General features: G+C 33.7%; 1 protein-coding gene across 1 annotated transcript; it reads left to right on the top strand.

The window, feature by feature from the left end:
• The first annotated feature begins 706 nt into the window (after positions 1-706).
• LOC129950723 (uncharacterized) lies at positions 707-11,840 on the top strand. Its single transcript, XM_056062646.1, has 4 exons — positions 707-920; positions 996-1,213; positions 11,468-11,578; positions 11,657-11,840. Exons 1-4 carry the CDS (start codon positions 756-758, stop codon positions 11,838-11,840), a joined length of 678 nt encoding a protein of 225 aa, XP_055918621.1. The 5' UTR covers positions 707-755.
• The last annotated feature ends 3,987 nt before the right edge of the window (positions 11,841-15,827 follow it).

Raw genomic sequence — 15,827 nt, 5'->3', positions numbered from 1 at the left:
TTAACAATTTTTTACCCAAATGAATATTTAAATATGAAAAGATAGATACTTTGAATACGCCTTTGCTCCGAATTAATGGGGTTAACAAAAACGTTCTCCTTAATATATCTTCAATAGTTCTAAGCCCTATAGTCGCACAAGGACCTAAAGTATTTTGTAACTTTAAATTGATGAGTTAAATAGACCTCCATTCATTTAGTTGAAAGGAAAGGTTATATTTTTACTAAGGGCCAAGAGGCCGAACCAGACAGCATCAATAATGACGTCATTAATCAGAAGCTATAGCAATCCAATGTATTATTTTACCCCATTTTAAGACAAAAAGTATTTGATAAAATAATCGTGCATTTCGTATTTTAGATTTTACCAAACAACTCCAGATTTATCCAATCTTAACTTCCATATTCCAGAATCCAAAAAAAAAACAAACAACAAACCATCATCGTATCCAAAGAATTGCTTATGAATAATTCAGTTTCCCACTTTCAAGGCATAGCAGCAAATAAAATTCTTTAATTCAATTAGAACCTTTAGATTGTAAGATATTTTCCTCTTTTTTTTTGTTGGTTTATTTTTCCCAGTGAGAATTTCAATCCATGATGCGGTTTAGTTTTTTATGTTAATGAATTTTTTTTTTGATTTAATCAAAATAATTTTCAACTTTAATTCCAGAATTTTTAAAGTTCATAATTTGAGGCTGTCATAAGGTATTTCAGTTCAGTGTGAGAAGGTTACTCATGTCATTTTGACAAAGAATGGTTCTTCGTAAATATTTGCAATTTGTCGTGATGATTATCTTAATCATTATAAATTCTATTGATTGTGGTGATTATAATCAATCTGAGATCAATGGTAAGAGTGATCAAATTTTGTCCCGGAAGGAACGATTTATTGCATTTCCTGTGGGGTCAACATTCACGGTAATTTTGTAACATTATATTTTTTTTTAAATCACCTCATGGTGAAATAATTTTTTGTGGTAAGGTAAATTATAGGTTTCAACTTGTATGACAGTTGGTGTGATTGGAAATCCAAATGTCAACTATCTCAGTCTTGGTTTGAATTGGGGTGTTGCTTACGAATTGCCAAATATAACTTGGGTACTTGACAGAACTCATGGAGTCTCGAAGGTGAAAACTCCCATGACGGAACCAGTTGTGAAGCGGAGATATCGCAGAGATTTGTATCAGAAATTGGAGATTATTATGAATGGGTAAGTGAAAAAGATTTGCAAAATTTGTGTCTTAACATTAAGAATTCAAAAGGTAAAAAGAATGTATTAGAATTTTGATGGAAAGCGTAAGAAAATTCAAATTATACAGCTGAATGGTTTTGAGCCAAACTTCCACTATTTATGAGACGATATCCATGTTGCACTTTAAAGTACCTCATTTTGACATTTTATCATGTCATTTTTAAAGAAGATTTAGTTTGAGTAGCCTCAAAGGAGCCCAATTTGAAGGTAATCGATTCGATTAGTCAAATCGAACATTTTGAAATTTCCCGACGACGTTTTAAGGTTCCTAGAATCTAAGTCAAAGATTGTAAAAGAGATTTATGTGTGTACGTTTGGGAAGCTTTATTTGTCGTCCACATCCAAGAACCACAATATCGACTTAAAAAATTGCGTTATACAGATAATAACACAGAAAGATGCAGAAAATACTTTTAAAAATTTGGTAATTTGTTTGTCTATAGCAATTTAAAAAAAATAATATTTTGGCTGACCCGGAATATTTTTCGAACCACTACTAGGTAGATAGAAATGGCGATCTCAAGGCAACCTAGCCTGAGATCTAATTAGCGCTGTAGTGTGCCGTTTTGATATCAAAAACTCGTTTGACCTGTGGTAGCAAGGGAAAGATTTATAGAAAAGCTTCATAGCGATTATGTTAGAGCCATTTTTTCGCATTTAGAAAAAAAATTAGGTCTCTAATCTTTGTCTCAGAGAGCTCATCAAGTTCGTGAAAGAATGCTTTTCCAAAGTATTTCATTCTAGTGTTTGCCAAAGCAGGACATTTGTAGAGGAAATGGATTATCGTTTCACTTTCTCTTTGGTCACTACATCTACCGCAAAAGGTGTTGTAGGAGATACCCAACTTCTCTGCATGAACTCCTATAGGCCAATGGTACAAACCGCAACAATCCTGGCTATGTCTTGCCTTGGCCTGCATAGAAGATTGTTTGTACGGGTTTAATTATAGGTGGGCCATATCTTGCTAGATATAATGCACTTCGGTAAATTGCTCCACCTTCGGTTTGATTCAGTTTGGTAGATAGAAAAGATTTTACCTTTCATAGCACCAAGAGGAATGTTAACCACTTCCGCAAGTGAGCTATAAAGAGCCGATCCTTGCTGGATAGCTCGTCAGCCCGTTAATTTCCCACGATACCACTATGGCCCGGAACCAGATAAGGGTGACACCGAGGTTAATATTCAGGCTCGCAAGCTCATCGTGACATTGCTGGACCAATTTAGATGAGGATGTGGCCGAGTTAATGGCTTTGACAGCTGCCTGACTGTCTGTGAAGATAGCCGCATTTCGGTTTTGGTTCAGCCTGAAAAACGCTGGCTAAGTCAGAAAGCTTAAAGAGTCCCTTAGCTACATTTAGGGACTTAGAAAAGATCCCAGAACCAACTCCGCACTCCATCTTTTAGCCGCAGTAAAGATGGTTGTGTCGAAACCTATCGACACGATGTCATCCTCCCAATCTTCTCTGGATGGGAAAATAACCTTAAAACCTTTACTAAGGCTCAAAGTAGGAGTGCAGTAGTCAGTGTCTTATCTACCGAGATAATATCTGAGGGAATCAATTTCGTTGTGTTGCTTTGACCGTAAGGTTTTGACAACCAGCTGTTTGATTACTTCAACCTAATAGCGCTGCAGGAAACTTTGTATTTAATAAAAAGGTACATTGATAGAAGATCCAAAATAACTTTTAAGGCGTCCGTTGGGCAAGTACGCATGGCCCCTGTGGTGCCCACGCAAGCTGTTCTCTGAACCTTCTTTAGTTTATCAACATTATAGGCTTTGTTAAGAGCAGGCATCCCACTGAGGAAAACCGGAATAAGTTCAAACAAGCAAATTTTTGCATGATCAGAAATTAAAGCAAAAAATACTGGAATGTCCCAAATGTAGTACAAATGTGTGGTCATTTGTAAAAAACGTACGAAACACGTACGAGAGTAGCATTTGTCCAGCCTGTCCCTAAAAACGGTGAATCCTCCTCTCCTTTAACTATCGTCCAATAGCACTCACGTCCCTTCTTTCCAAGGTCATGGAAACGCTGATTAATTATCAGCTCAAGAAATATCTCGAAGTACGGAAGCTTCTTAATGACCGACAGTATGGTTTTCGTATCAATAGGTCCACTGGTGATCTCATGGGTCATCTCACCGAAGAGTGGAACAAATCTTTACATCGTTTTGGAGAAAGTAAGATTACTGCACTTGATATTTCAAAACCATTTGATAGAGTTTGGCACCAAGCTCTCTTATCGAAAATGCGTGCTTTTGGTATTGATGAATCTCTTCTTCGTTGGATTAGAAATTACCTTTCTAACGGTTCAATACAAGTTGTATTGGATGGTTACAAGTCTGAAATTCATAAAATAAATGCTGGTGTTCATCAGGGCTCCGTTTTGTCTCCGACTCTCTTTCTTATATTTATAAATGATTTTATGTCTGCCACTTCCTAATCCATTTAACTGTTTTGCCGTCGACAATACCCTCAGCTTCTCATACTCGTTTCAAGATTAACATGATCCTTGTCCTTCAGATGTGGAACATAAACGGCAGCGTATGATAAGCTCAATAAATTCTGATCTTGACAGCATTGTACAATGGGGAATCAAAAACCGTGTAGAATTTAATGCTTCGAAAACTCAATGCTGTCTCCTGTCGTTAAAGCGTAACACACCCCCGATGCCACAATCTATGAGTGGCACTTGCATCCAAGAAACTAATCAACTGTCAGTACTTGGTATGTGTATCACAGATCACCTTTTATGGAACAATCGTATTTTTGATATTGCCAAAAATGCTGTCAGGTGCTTAGGATTTCTCCGAAGATGCAAGAAATTTTTCACCCCTTTTGATCTGTCTGTAATTTACAAATCCTTCATCCGTCCAAAGCTTGAATATAATTCGCATATCTGGGCAGGTGCCCCTAAAACAAGTGTTAATCTCTTGGATAGAATACAAAAAAGGGCTTTCAAAATGATAGGCGTTAAAACTATAATAAAAACATTTACATCGCTAGAACACCGCCGCAATGTTTCATGCCTTTCGTTGTTTTATTGATATTTTTACAAACAATGTTCTGTCGAATTAGCCAGTTGCATTCCACCCCTTAAACGATTCAACCGTAATACTCGCACTTTGAGGAACGCTCATCAGTTTACCCTTGAGCTCAATTTCGGGCGTACTGTCAAGTATAGAGATTCTTTCTTAAATCGCACATCGAGAATGTGGAATGTCTTAGCCAACTCATTTAACTCTCATTTTGATGTTGAGAACTTTAAGACCAATGTGCACCGGTATCTCCTTTTAAATCCTTCCCAATTTTCCTAATGCTCGCACTGTGTTTAAATATTAACATATAAAGGGTACTAAAAACCATTTTTTTTTTTTTGATTTCTAAAATAATAATATTTTTTTTTCAAAACTTGATATCTCAGAAAGAGGCGAATATTTTGTAACGAAATTTGAAATAAATGTATATTTATAAGCACTAAATAGCTGTGGCTGGGGCCAGGATCCAGGATAGACAGACAGACAGACTACTATATAGGGGACCCACCTTTTTCGATTTTCTATCATCGTAATGATTCGAAAATTTTCACGAATGCAATACTTGCCATATATTTCCTATATTCCTAATTCTTTTGCATTATTGCCTCTGCTATTTCAACGTTTCGGTGGCTCACTACAATCGAAGTATCATCGGCGTATGCATATCCCGTACCATGTGTTAAAACTGAGAGCAAGTCATTTACGTATGTTATAAATAGCAGTGGCCCTAACTTTGATCCTTGTGGGACTCCATGCGCAATTTCTTTTTCTGTGCTATATTTTCCCATGATTTTATCTTTGAACGTTCTTTCTTTAAGATAGTTTTTAAAGCAATTCAGCAAGGAATCTCGTACTCCAACTTTCTCCAACTGCCTTAAGATATTTTTGTGACTTAGGGTATCGAAAGCTTTTTTAAAGTCAATAAATACCACTATTGATTCTTTTTTTTATCCAGACTTGTATATTACTTATTTGTGAAGTCTTCAAGCAGTCTGTTGATACTAAATAAATGATAAAATGCAAATATTGTTTTCATATAAAAAAAGTAAATAATTCAAAATAAAATGGGATTCATATCCATTCACTCGAAACGATTAGTTTTGATTTGAAAAGAATTTCTACAAAAATACAAACAAATCATCTTCCGGGGCGGAGGGGGTCACCCCTACGAACACGAAAGCGTGTGAAACGGAATAGCTGCCAAATCGTCATCAGCAAGACGGCTGATAATACGATTTTTAAATTCTTGCTTAAATGTTTGATTGCGACTCTACTTTTCAAAAAACGCACTTTTAACGTTACAGGTCTTTATAGCACTTTGAAGATACATTTTTAATACGCTGCACTGGTATATTATAACAGCTACCAGTGTGAAAATAAATTATTAAAATGAAACCACTAGATTGCTCACGCTTTACATGAGTTTGTAAAGTTCTTTAGTTTTAACAAATAAAACAACATTCCACAACTTTTCTTCCTAATTAGTTTCAATGTGTTAAAATGAAAACTATGCAAATGTTTTTCCTTTGAAACATTAACTGATGCAGATTTGTAACTAGGTATCTTACCATCATCTTTTTCTTGTAACTAACTACTGAGGCACTCTTCTTTGCAGTTGTTTAAAGTTCTTTCATGGAAATAGATCCTCTAAGATTTAAGTTATTGTGTATAGTTTCGTGTTTTGGATTTCATTAATATTTTTGTTATCGTTAAGAATATGGAATTTTGTAAATCATTCCTTTGTAAAAATATATTTTCTGTAACATTGTTTTTAATAATATTTTCCATGGGAATAATCAAAATAGTTAAAGCTGAAAAATCAATTCAATCATATGATAAATATTTTAGTAATGATGATGGTGATAGAAAATTATTGTCTATTCAAAATTCCGATTTATTGAATGAAAAGTTTAATGTTCCACATCGCAGACCGAAGCGTTATCTTGCCTTTCCCGAAGGTTCTTCATTTACAGTATGTGTTCTTAATTTAAAAAACAAACAAAAAATAGTAGAATTTAAAAAAAGTGACTCAATCTTTAATATTCTTTGAAAAATACGACTTAATTAATATCAACCGGGTTTTTTGGTTTCTTTCAATGTAAAAACAAAATAATTTCAAATTTTAAGAGCCATATAATATTTCTTTGCCTCTTAATTTTTAATTGAAGTTTCTGTTTCATTAAAAATTGGCCAAATTAGGGTCTGTCAAGGAGCTTTCAATATCTACTAATTTAAACATATAAAACCAAATACTGTCGGTGCTAGTGTTCAGAAAAGTTAAAAATTCATCAAAAACATAAACTCTGTTGGGTAGATTCGTTTGTGGTCCTTAAAATTTACTTAAAATTATTCAAAGTTGTTGTGATAAAAAATTTTGAACTACGGCAAAAACCAAGTTATCTGAAAGCTAAATAATACTTATTCTTACGTACAATTGATAAACGTATATTTTCAGAAAAACTCAAAAACTTTCGGGTGTAGTTAATTCAGTATAAAAAAAAACTACGAAGAACTTTCTCTTGTATCCAAAGACTCTATTTACAAATATAACTTTTATTTTAAATTTTAAAAATTTACCAGACTTTGTTTTTTTTTTATTTAATCAAAAAAACTTGATTTATACATTTTTTCGAAATTGCTAGAACATTTTTTTTATATGCGTATATTATACACATTGAGCTCATACAAAGTACCTTGTAAATTTTATTTTTGTAAAAAAATGACGACCCATTTTCAAGATATTGAATTTTGAAAATAAAAATTAATATTAATTTAAAAATCTAAACAAAAAGCAAAGAAATTTTTGGTCGTCACATATTGATTAGACAACTTAAGAGCTTGTGCAGAAAAAATATTTTAATCGGTTAATTTGAAAATGTTCTTGAAAAAAAACTTAAAAACACAATGCTATGGGGGGTACAAAAAGGTTTGTTTTTATTAAAAAAAAAACGAAGTCAATAAGAAAAATGTAGGAAAAATTTAAAAATAATTATCGGTTCGTTTTTAAAAAAACGAAATTTCTTTTATTGACTAAGAACTGTCATGCCAGAAAGGGTTAAGTAGGCAACTATACATTTTCGATGTTTTTGGGACTTAAGTTTAAGTCTTATAGAATTATAAGTAAGGAATATTTTAATTGCTTGGTACTAAGGGCATAATTGGCTTAAGTAGCCCTATTTTAAACTTATTTTTCAAAAATGTTTGTGTTGTTTGTAGGGCCATTTAATATTTAAATTTCTGTTCCATTAAAAAATTGCCAGAAGTAGGGTCTTTCAATGATTGATTCATATCTTTAAATTTAAAGAAAAATGTCTGAGTGATATCGTCAACATTTATTTATTTATTTGAAAATCTCAAAAAACTTAAAATTCATCAAAAAATATAAGCTCAGCTTAAGAGTTTCATTTATGCGTTCTTGATACTTAATAAAAAGTTATCTTAGTTTTTGGAGTATATGTTGTCCAAAACTCGAAAACATTCGGTTGAAGTACATTCAGGACAATAAATCTTAAAATATTTGTTTTTATGATAAATTAAAAAAGTTTTAGAGTGATGGTAAATGTTAATATTTACTAATAATTTTAATATAATATTTACAACCGACATACAGGAACTTTTGGCAAGCATTGCATTCGTAAAAATGATGGACTCAAGATTTAAACCAAACATTGACATTACGATGGTAGAGAATTCGAAAAGAGGCAGCTCTATTGATTCCTGCCTTATGTCTTTCTGTTTTCGCCCTAACTGCCCAAATTAATTATTCGATTGTGATCAAAGTAGGAAACTTAGTTTTTAAACAGATTCGCAGCAGGTTTTTTTTTTTTCTAATTTATGGATTTTTGTTAAGTTTTCTGTACTTTTTGTTTTAACCTGGCTTCTTTCAATAAAAAAAATATATTTTTGTATGTAGTGTAGGCGTACCAAAAATATTTATAAGAAGGAATTGGGAAAATTTGTGTACAATAAATTAATATAAAACAAAAGCTTTAACGATTTTCAGTAAAAAAAAATTATTCATGGTTTGTTGATTTTTTAATTGGTATTTGAATATTTAAAGACAAACTTAGTTATAGTTAAATTTAAAACATAACTACTATTTTCAATTTATTTTTGAAAATGTTACTATCTAGCTCTTTTATGTTGTACTTTAAAATGTTTAAAATAAGTTCCACATCATGAATAGGCCAACAATAAAAAAGTTAAAGAAAAGATGCAAAGATGTGGAACTTAGTGATTTATTTATAAATTAAAAAAAACATGGGTTTTGCTTTATTCACTTAGACCTGTAACTTCAAAAGGCCTTACAAAAAAATTCTAAAGAAGCCAAATCGTAATTCAAATTATTTCCAAGTGACCATTATGCTTTGCAAATTAGCTGGTTGGAACTTTACGGTCTGCGTAAGTTGAATACTATGCTGCACAAATGATGTCTGCTAAGGGTCAAGTTCAAGCAATGTGGCCTAGTAGTCGAAGAATGTACATATGTGTCTTAAATATCAATTGATCCTTCTCTAAAACTGTGAATTCAAATATTAGTCTCAAGTGTGAAAAAGGGTAAAGTAAGCAAACTACATGTAGTACCCGTGGCATGATGATTAGTGCGTTGAACTGGTATGCAAGAGGTGTTGGGTTCGATCCCTGCCTATGCCAGTCTCTTCGCGGGTACTGCCTCTTGCGAGGAATTGACAAATTCTCCAAGTGTAACTCTTGTCATGAAAGAGTGCTTTCTCAAATTAGCCCTCCATTTCCGACAACATTACTCGCACACAGGAATAGTTGAGAGTTGTAAGTCACTAGGCCCTAGTTCTCAACGGACTGTTGCGCCACCCAATTTATTTTAAGCAAACTACATTTACGATTTTTTGGGACTTATGTTCAACTTATGTTTACCCTAGAAATAAATTTGAAAATTAAATTTTTAAAATTGCTTTTTATTAAAGGTATAAGTGTAGTACGTCGTCTTATTTTTAACTTCTTCTTCAAAATGTATGTTATCGGTGCGATTTGTCGAATTGAAAGATTTGAAATTTATCAACATGAAATGAAGTGCTTTTGAAGATTAACTATAACTGAAAATTAAGTTCAATTTCCACATGAAGCTGAAGCTTAAACCATTTAGTGAACTCCAACATATTATATTGTTGTTTATTCCCAGTTAGATTCAGCTCCTGTGTCAGTTGAATTTTGTAAAAGCGCAACCGCAAGTCACGACTTAGAGGTTATAATCTACAAATAGCTAAGTTGTTGTAAGCGACGTAATATTGACTTACTCGGCAGCTGATTGTCCGATCAGTGGAACGATTATGGTAAACGTAAAATGTAACAATTGCGAAAAACGTTACTCTTGTTGAAAGTGTTTTTTGGAATGTTTTTTTTTAAATCAATATCAATTTTATGTTGAAACTTTTGAAAATTTTAGACTATTTCGTCATGAAAACTTGAGTTTAATTTTTTTCAGTGTATAACGTTTAAGGTTTTCTTATGGCAGGCGAACTCTTAAAGTCCTTTTTTGTTGAGCGTTTTTGTCTATATTGGCTCTGCTAAGCTGGAATACTGTTATTATGATTCAAAACTTCTCAAAACTTGGAGATTCAATTTTCTCTAAAATGACGGTTTCTAAAAAGCAGGCGAGTTTATTCAAAACACTTTAATATTATTTTCGAAACTATGAATCATTTGTGTTCTGACATTTCGTAGGTTGAGAAAATATTTGTATGAACAATGATGATTTCGGGAAGTTTTTCCACCTTGTTTTTCACGGGTAGTTTTCTTTTCGTTCGTGGTAATCAATTCAGACATAAATGCGGATTTTACAAAAAATGTTGAATACATATGAAAGTCAGTTTTACAGATTTCAAATGTCAAAGATAATCCCTATAAACTGTCAGGAACCCCGAAGTTGTTTTATGTAATGGTATATGCGGTCCCTAATCTTTTCAATTTCAAGATAGTAGATAAATTTATTTTTCTCATCTTTGTTTTTTTTTTTTATATTTCTGGCATTTTTGTACTTTTCTTATCATAAAGTTCAAATATCGACTAAGTTAAAAATTTGCTGTGACATTTTAAATCTTCATTTCCTAAAAAATAAAGTCTTAAGATTAGATAAGGAAAAATACACATATGATATTTTTATATAAGTATAGAAATAAATTCTCCAAAAATATACACCTACTTAACGTGTAATGTGTTATGGTGTGTGTATGTCATATGTTTTCACATAGCCAAGTAAATCCTTTGTTTTTGAAATTTATTTAATCCACTTTATTGGGATTTGACGTTAGGCGGTCTGTAGTTTATGTTATTCTAGGTATAAGAATCATCCTTGCAAATCTGTGTGTAGAACATGACGTAGGTACATAACGTAATATTTTAAGGATTTACTTAAGAGTTTGTATCCATTTGCATATTCAAACACAAACAAAAAAAGATTGAGTCAACTTCTATGTTCATCTACATAAATTCAATTCAACACACACACACACATAGAATATATAGTTAAAGCTTTATGAATGCAATTAGACCATTCGTCCTTACAATGTTGTTATAGAACCTACACTACGGTATGAGTACAATTTGAACTGCCTTTCAACTGTCCATCCTTTAAGCTAACAATGGACAGGGACAATGGTCTATATCTACACATATCTATGACTAGATAAAATAAGGATATGGATGTGGGATATATTGTTAAACAATGCAAAAACATTTATGCATAATCATAATAACAATAATAATGTTTTTTATAGTGTGCAGTCTGTTTCACTGTCGGTGTGGTAGGAAGTCCTCGATTCAACTATCTAAGTTATGGTCTCAATTGGGGCATAGCTTATGATCTACCTAACGAGACCTGGATAATTGACCATTTGCATGGTTTCAGCAGTCAACGTCAACCGCTTGCGGTATTGAAACGTCGCAATCGCAGATCATTGTATCATTCAATTCAGAGTTTGATTGACAGGTGTGGTTGTTTTATAATATAATGAAAATTCTCACAATCATAAACACACACTCATTTTATGAACACATATTTTTGTTGATAATAATAATTGGAATAAATTTGTGGCTATATTTTTGTGGATTATTCGTATTTTGGAATGGTGTGGGATAATGAGTGTTTTCATCTTTATAATAATCGGCTTTGGCATATATTTTGGTTGTTTTTTTCAGGATGGGATACAATGGCAGGGATTGTGTGTTGCGGGCACTTTGTGAGAGTAGGAAGTTTTTCCATTCAGAAAAATTGGGAATGATACCGGAATTAATAAGGACAATTTTCTCGTAAGTATTGGGAAATTTTTGTTTGTTTTTTTGTTTAATTGGTATTTATGAAGATTTGTTTGCTTTGTTTTTATTAAGGTTGCCAAAAGCTCGACTGCTAACGAGGGAGATTGAAGAATATTCTGACATAAAGGATTATAATGGTGCTTATTTTAGTGACGGCAATGAAGATTGTGCATTGACATATCCTTGTGAATTCTCATTGTTAGAATTGGCAATGGGAAGGTATTCTGAACCGCCACCTGAAGACTTTTATGGATAAACTTATTTACACTTTAATAAACGGAATTTGATTATTTATACATGAAGAAAAAGGAGCATTATGGAGTTTTGTTTATTTTTAACTTTAATGACACCGAATGTGTCTTAAGAACGTAGAATATTAAATATAAGGACGTTTGAGGTTATGTATATGAGAATATGTACGAATGTTTAGGGAAGTTTGACGATGTTGGTGGATGTTCAAGAATACTTAAGGATCACGTGAGGAGGCATGAGGTTTTTTGGTTTATATTGTTTTGCGCACTCAAGTCTGATAAAGCATTCAACATTCTTGTAGTTCGACTGAAAAACGAATCTCTGTACTTTGCTATATTTCTTAAGTTCAATAGGGGCCCAGTTTTCCAATGCTGAGTTAACTCCGATTTAAACCGAGGGCAAGTTCATCCTTAATTTAGAATTAACTCATGAAAAAGTTTTTTAGTGCGGTTGTGATGTTCACCTTACGAGTGGTATTATAGCTTGGTATCATTGTTGTCAAAAAAATATCAAAACCGATAGATTTTGACATTTGGGTTGACGGCAACTAGCCGTTATTTTAATCTAATTTGTTGTTTTTTTCCAATTATACAAAATTAATAATTGGGACCCAAAATGTTTCTCCAAATGAATTAAAATTATTTGGTCGCAAACTAAAAAGTATATTTTTTCTCAATTCAGTGAGACCTAAAATTTCTAAAAAATCCCACGGTCAGAGTCTGAATACACAAAAACATATAAATAGAAATGAATACAAATAAAAATAATTTTTCATTGCTGTTTTTAGTAACTTTCAAAAATATCTTTATATTCAAACCATGGTTAACTCACAAAGTGGAAGGGTTAATTAAGAGCTTACTACAAGATTAAGATAGCCTGAAAAATATGTGTCAGGGGTTAACTCCAGTTAAGCTCTGAAACTAGAATGATCTCACATTAAAAAAAAATGGGCCTTACAATATTTTCACGGATGTACTGCTTTTGCGAGGAGTTGACAAATCGTCTAAAGGTTGTCATAAGAACTGTAGGTCCCTCCATTCTAGAAATGACTAGCACAAAGAAATGGTTGAGAGTTGTAGGCCACTAGGCCCTTTAATTGTTTTCTTTAAAAAGCCTAAACCTTTAGAAAAGTTTTCATAACTTCAAAATCATGACTGGAAAGATCATTGAAGCACATCAAAAAGATCGGAACTTTTTTAAACAAATCATCTTAAGTTATGAGCAAAATCAAAGAAACATCCATAATTTTAGAAAAAAGTTTCAAGACATGTTATTTGGAAGATTATTAGATTACGCCATAAAAATCTTGTGCTTTCATATCTTCAAACTTGTTTACTTGCGACATATAGCATTTGCACATTGCTCCAGAAGGGTACCCGCAACAGAACCTTTTTTTTTAAGTTTTCCGGAACAAATGAAGCGATTTCAATAACTTTTATCTATATAACCTTTATCTGCATTAATAATATTTATCACATGAAAAAGATGAAAAAGAGAGAGGTACATTGGCGCAGGAAGCAGAAGATGCTGCAAACAGGTGCGACAGCAGAACCGTTTACAGAATAGCCAAAGAGCTGACCGGTGCACACAGCTCAAACCAAAACTTAGTGACGGTAGACGGTTCTGTGATTATTTCGGTGGATAGGCAAATGAGAAAGTGGAAAAAACACTTTTCCTCGGTTTTAAACCGAGTGTTTGCAAACAACGTGCAGACGATGCTTTCTGAAGCTCCTGAAGAAACTAGTCCCCGAATCCGAACTGAACCTCCCGGTTAAGATAAGATCGTTGCCGCAATTAAAGCACTAAAGAACAACCAATCAGTATGACTTGATGGAATTCCCGCAGAGCTTTTACAAGCAGCGCCAACGTCATCAAGCGAACTGCTTCATCCGATCATAAAACAACCCTGGACGACCGAAAGCTTCCCCCATGAGTGGAAGAAGGTTATTATCGTCAAGCTCCCAAAAAAAGGAGATTTAACAAAGACAGGAATTTGCGTTCTACCTGCCGTTGCCAAAATAGTAGCAAAAGTCATACTGGAACGTGTCAGAGAACACCTTGAGGCTACACTCAATGCCGAAGAAGCAGGATTCCGCAATGAATCCTCCCATATTGATCATATAAAAACCCTACGGATCATTATTGAACAGTGCGTTGAATATCAATCACCACTACACCTGCTGTCCATTGTCTTTGAGAAGGCTTTTGAAAGCGTTAGCTTTGCGGAGGAGAGTCGTCCCAGAAAAAATAATTGCTATTATTACATCAAAATATGATGGATCCAATTATCACGTTTTGCACGTTGGTAGGTTGTCAGATGATTTTGGAATCCGAAGCAGAGTCAGACAAGGCTGTAATCTGTCACCAATACTGTTTTTGTTGGTGATAAGCGATGTACTGCATGCGGATCCAATGGACTTTGTTTGCTTACACTCTCATAGGATCATGGATCTCCATCAAATGACAACAAGTGTGGATAGAAAAGCAGAAGTTGTGGGCTGAAAATTAATTCCGGCAAAACAAAAATGATCAGCCTCGGAACCCGACCATCCTCTTAAATAAATATTTACTCTCAACCGGTGGAAAAAGTGGAGAGCATTCAGTACTTTGGAAGTATCGTCTGCATCGAAGGCATTAAAGGCCGATTTGTCGCATCGGCAAAGCAAAAGCGGCGTTCGGTATGTTGTTGAAAATTTGAAGGAATAACTCTATCAGCTTAAGAAAAAAGCTACGACTTTTTCGTACAAATGTCGAATCTGTGATTCTTTATGGGTGCAGCATTTGGAAGGTTACAGCCATAACAAGAAAGCTGCAAACTTTCGTGAATAAATGTCTTCGTAACATCCTAAGGATTTTCTGGCCAAATCGTATATCAAATGAGGTCCTTCTTGGGAGGGCAGGTCAGGACGTAAGTGGCAATGGTTTAGACATACGCTTCTAAACGGTTACGACTGCATAACAGGCCAAACAATGCAGTGAAACCCACTCACACAACACACGATGGAAGAAAATCTGGAAGACCGAGTAGCACATGGCGCAGGACAATCGAGGCGGAATCAGCGTCACTATAGGCAAAAGTTAAAGGGAGTTGAAACCCATCTCCGGAAACCGTACATGATGGCGCGTAGGCGTAGTAGAGGGTCGATGCCCAACGGCCGTAACAGGTCTGAGGACCTAAGTAAGTAAGTATGCAAGTGAAAACGACGTTGCTTAATTTTTTTTATTAAAACAAAATATTATTTTTTTTTATAATTCGATGTCTTGAAAAAGGGCCCATCATTTTTTTATGAAATTGAAATGTGAAACTAACTTCTTTTTGCACGTACATTTATAAATCTTAAAGTACAGACGATATTTTTAAACAGACTCGTACGATCCGGTCGTGCATTTTATTTTATTAGGAAACGTAAAGTTAGTTATAATGCTAATGCTCTAAAAATGGAATTCTCAAAGTTACGAGAGTCATTATGGCTTTTTTGGAAAAGCCTAAACTTGGGTATACGCTAGGTTGAGCTAATCTTATGATTGACTGTATGATTTTGACTTGCTTTGAATAACATTGCGTAACGACAACTAAAGGGCGAGTGATGATTAGAAAAGATGCGGTGCCGGTGATTGATACGCTTAGGAATAAACTTTCGACCCCTCTTAAGAAATAAAGGATACATTTAACTTTAAACTATTTTTTTGCATTGTTTGAAAAGTTGCGAAATATTTTGTTGTAAAGTTATCATCTACGAATATCAAATACAATAAAACCAATACAGGTACGAAACCCTTATACGTAGCAACTCTAAACACACTAACTCTCCAATCAAAAGAAAAATTTGTTGAACTAGAAAACGCGCCTAATAAGACACACTGGGATATAATCGGTTTAGCAGAAGTAAGGTGACAAGGCGAAAGCATACAATAACTCAACAACGGAAATATATTTGCTTACTTCGGAACTAAACAAGGTCTTTATGGCGTCGGTTTCCTTATAAACAAA

The sequence above is a fragment of the Eupeodes corollae genome, chromosome 3 (genome assembly GCF_945859685.1).
Source record: "Eupeodes corollae chromosome 3, idEupCoro1.1, whole genome shotgun sequence".
NCBI lineage: Eukaryota > Metazoa > Arthropoda > Insecta > Diptera > Syrphidae > Eupeodes > Eupeodes corollae.
Note: the sequence above shows the minus strand (reverse complement) of the source record. Positions and strands in the feature narration are given on the sequence as shown.

What these genes read in the sequence shown, in the direction of transcription:
- LOC129950723 (XM_056062646.1), top strand. Translation starts at nt 756, where the DNA reads ATGGTTCTTCGTAAATATTTGCAATTTGTCGTGATGATTATCTTAATC. An exon ending in TTGGAGATTATTATGAATGG is followed by an intron (nt 1,214 to 11,467) that starts GTAAGTGAAAAA and finishes TGTTTTTTTCAG; the next exon opens with GATGGGATACAATGGCAGGG. An exon ending in TTAATAAGGACAATTTTCTC is followed by an intron (nt 11,579 to 11,656) that starts GTAAGTATTGGG and finishes GTTTTTATTAAG; the next exon opens with GTTGCCAAAAGCTCGACTGC.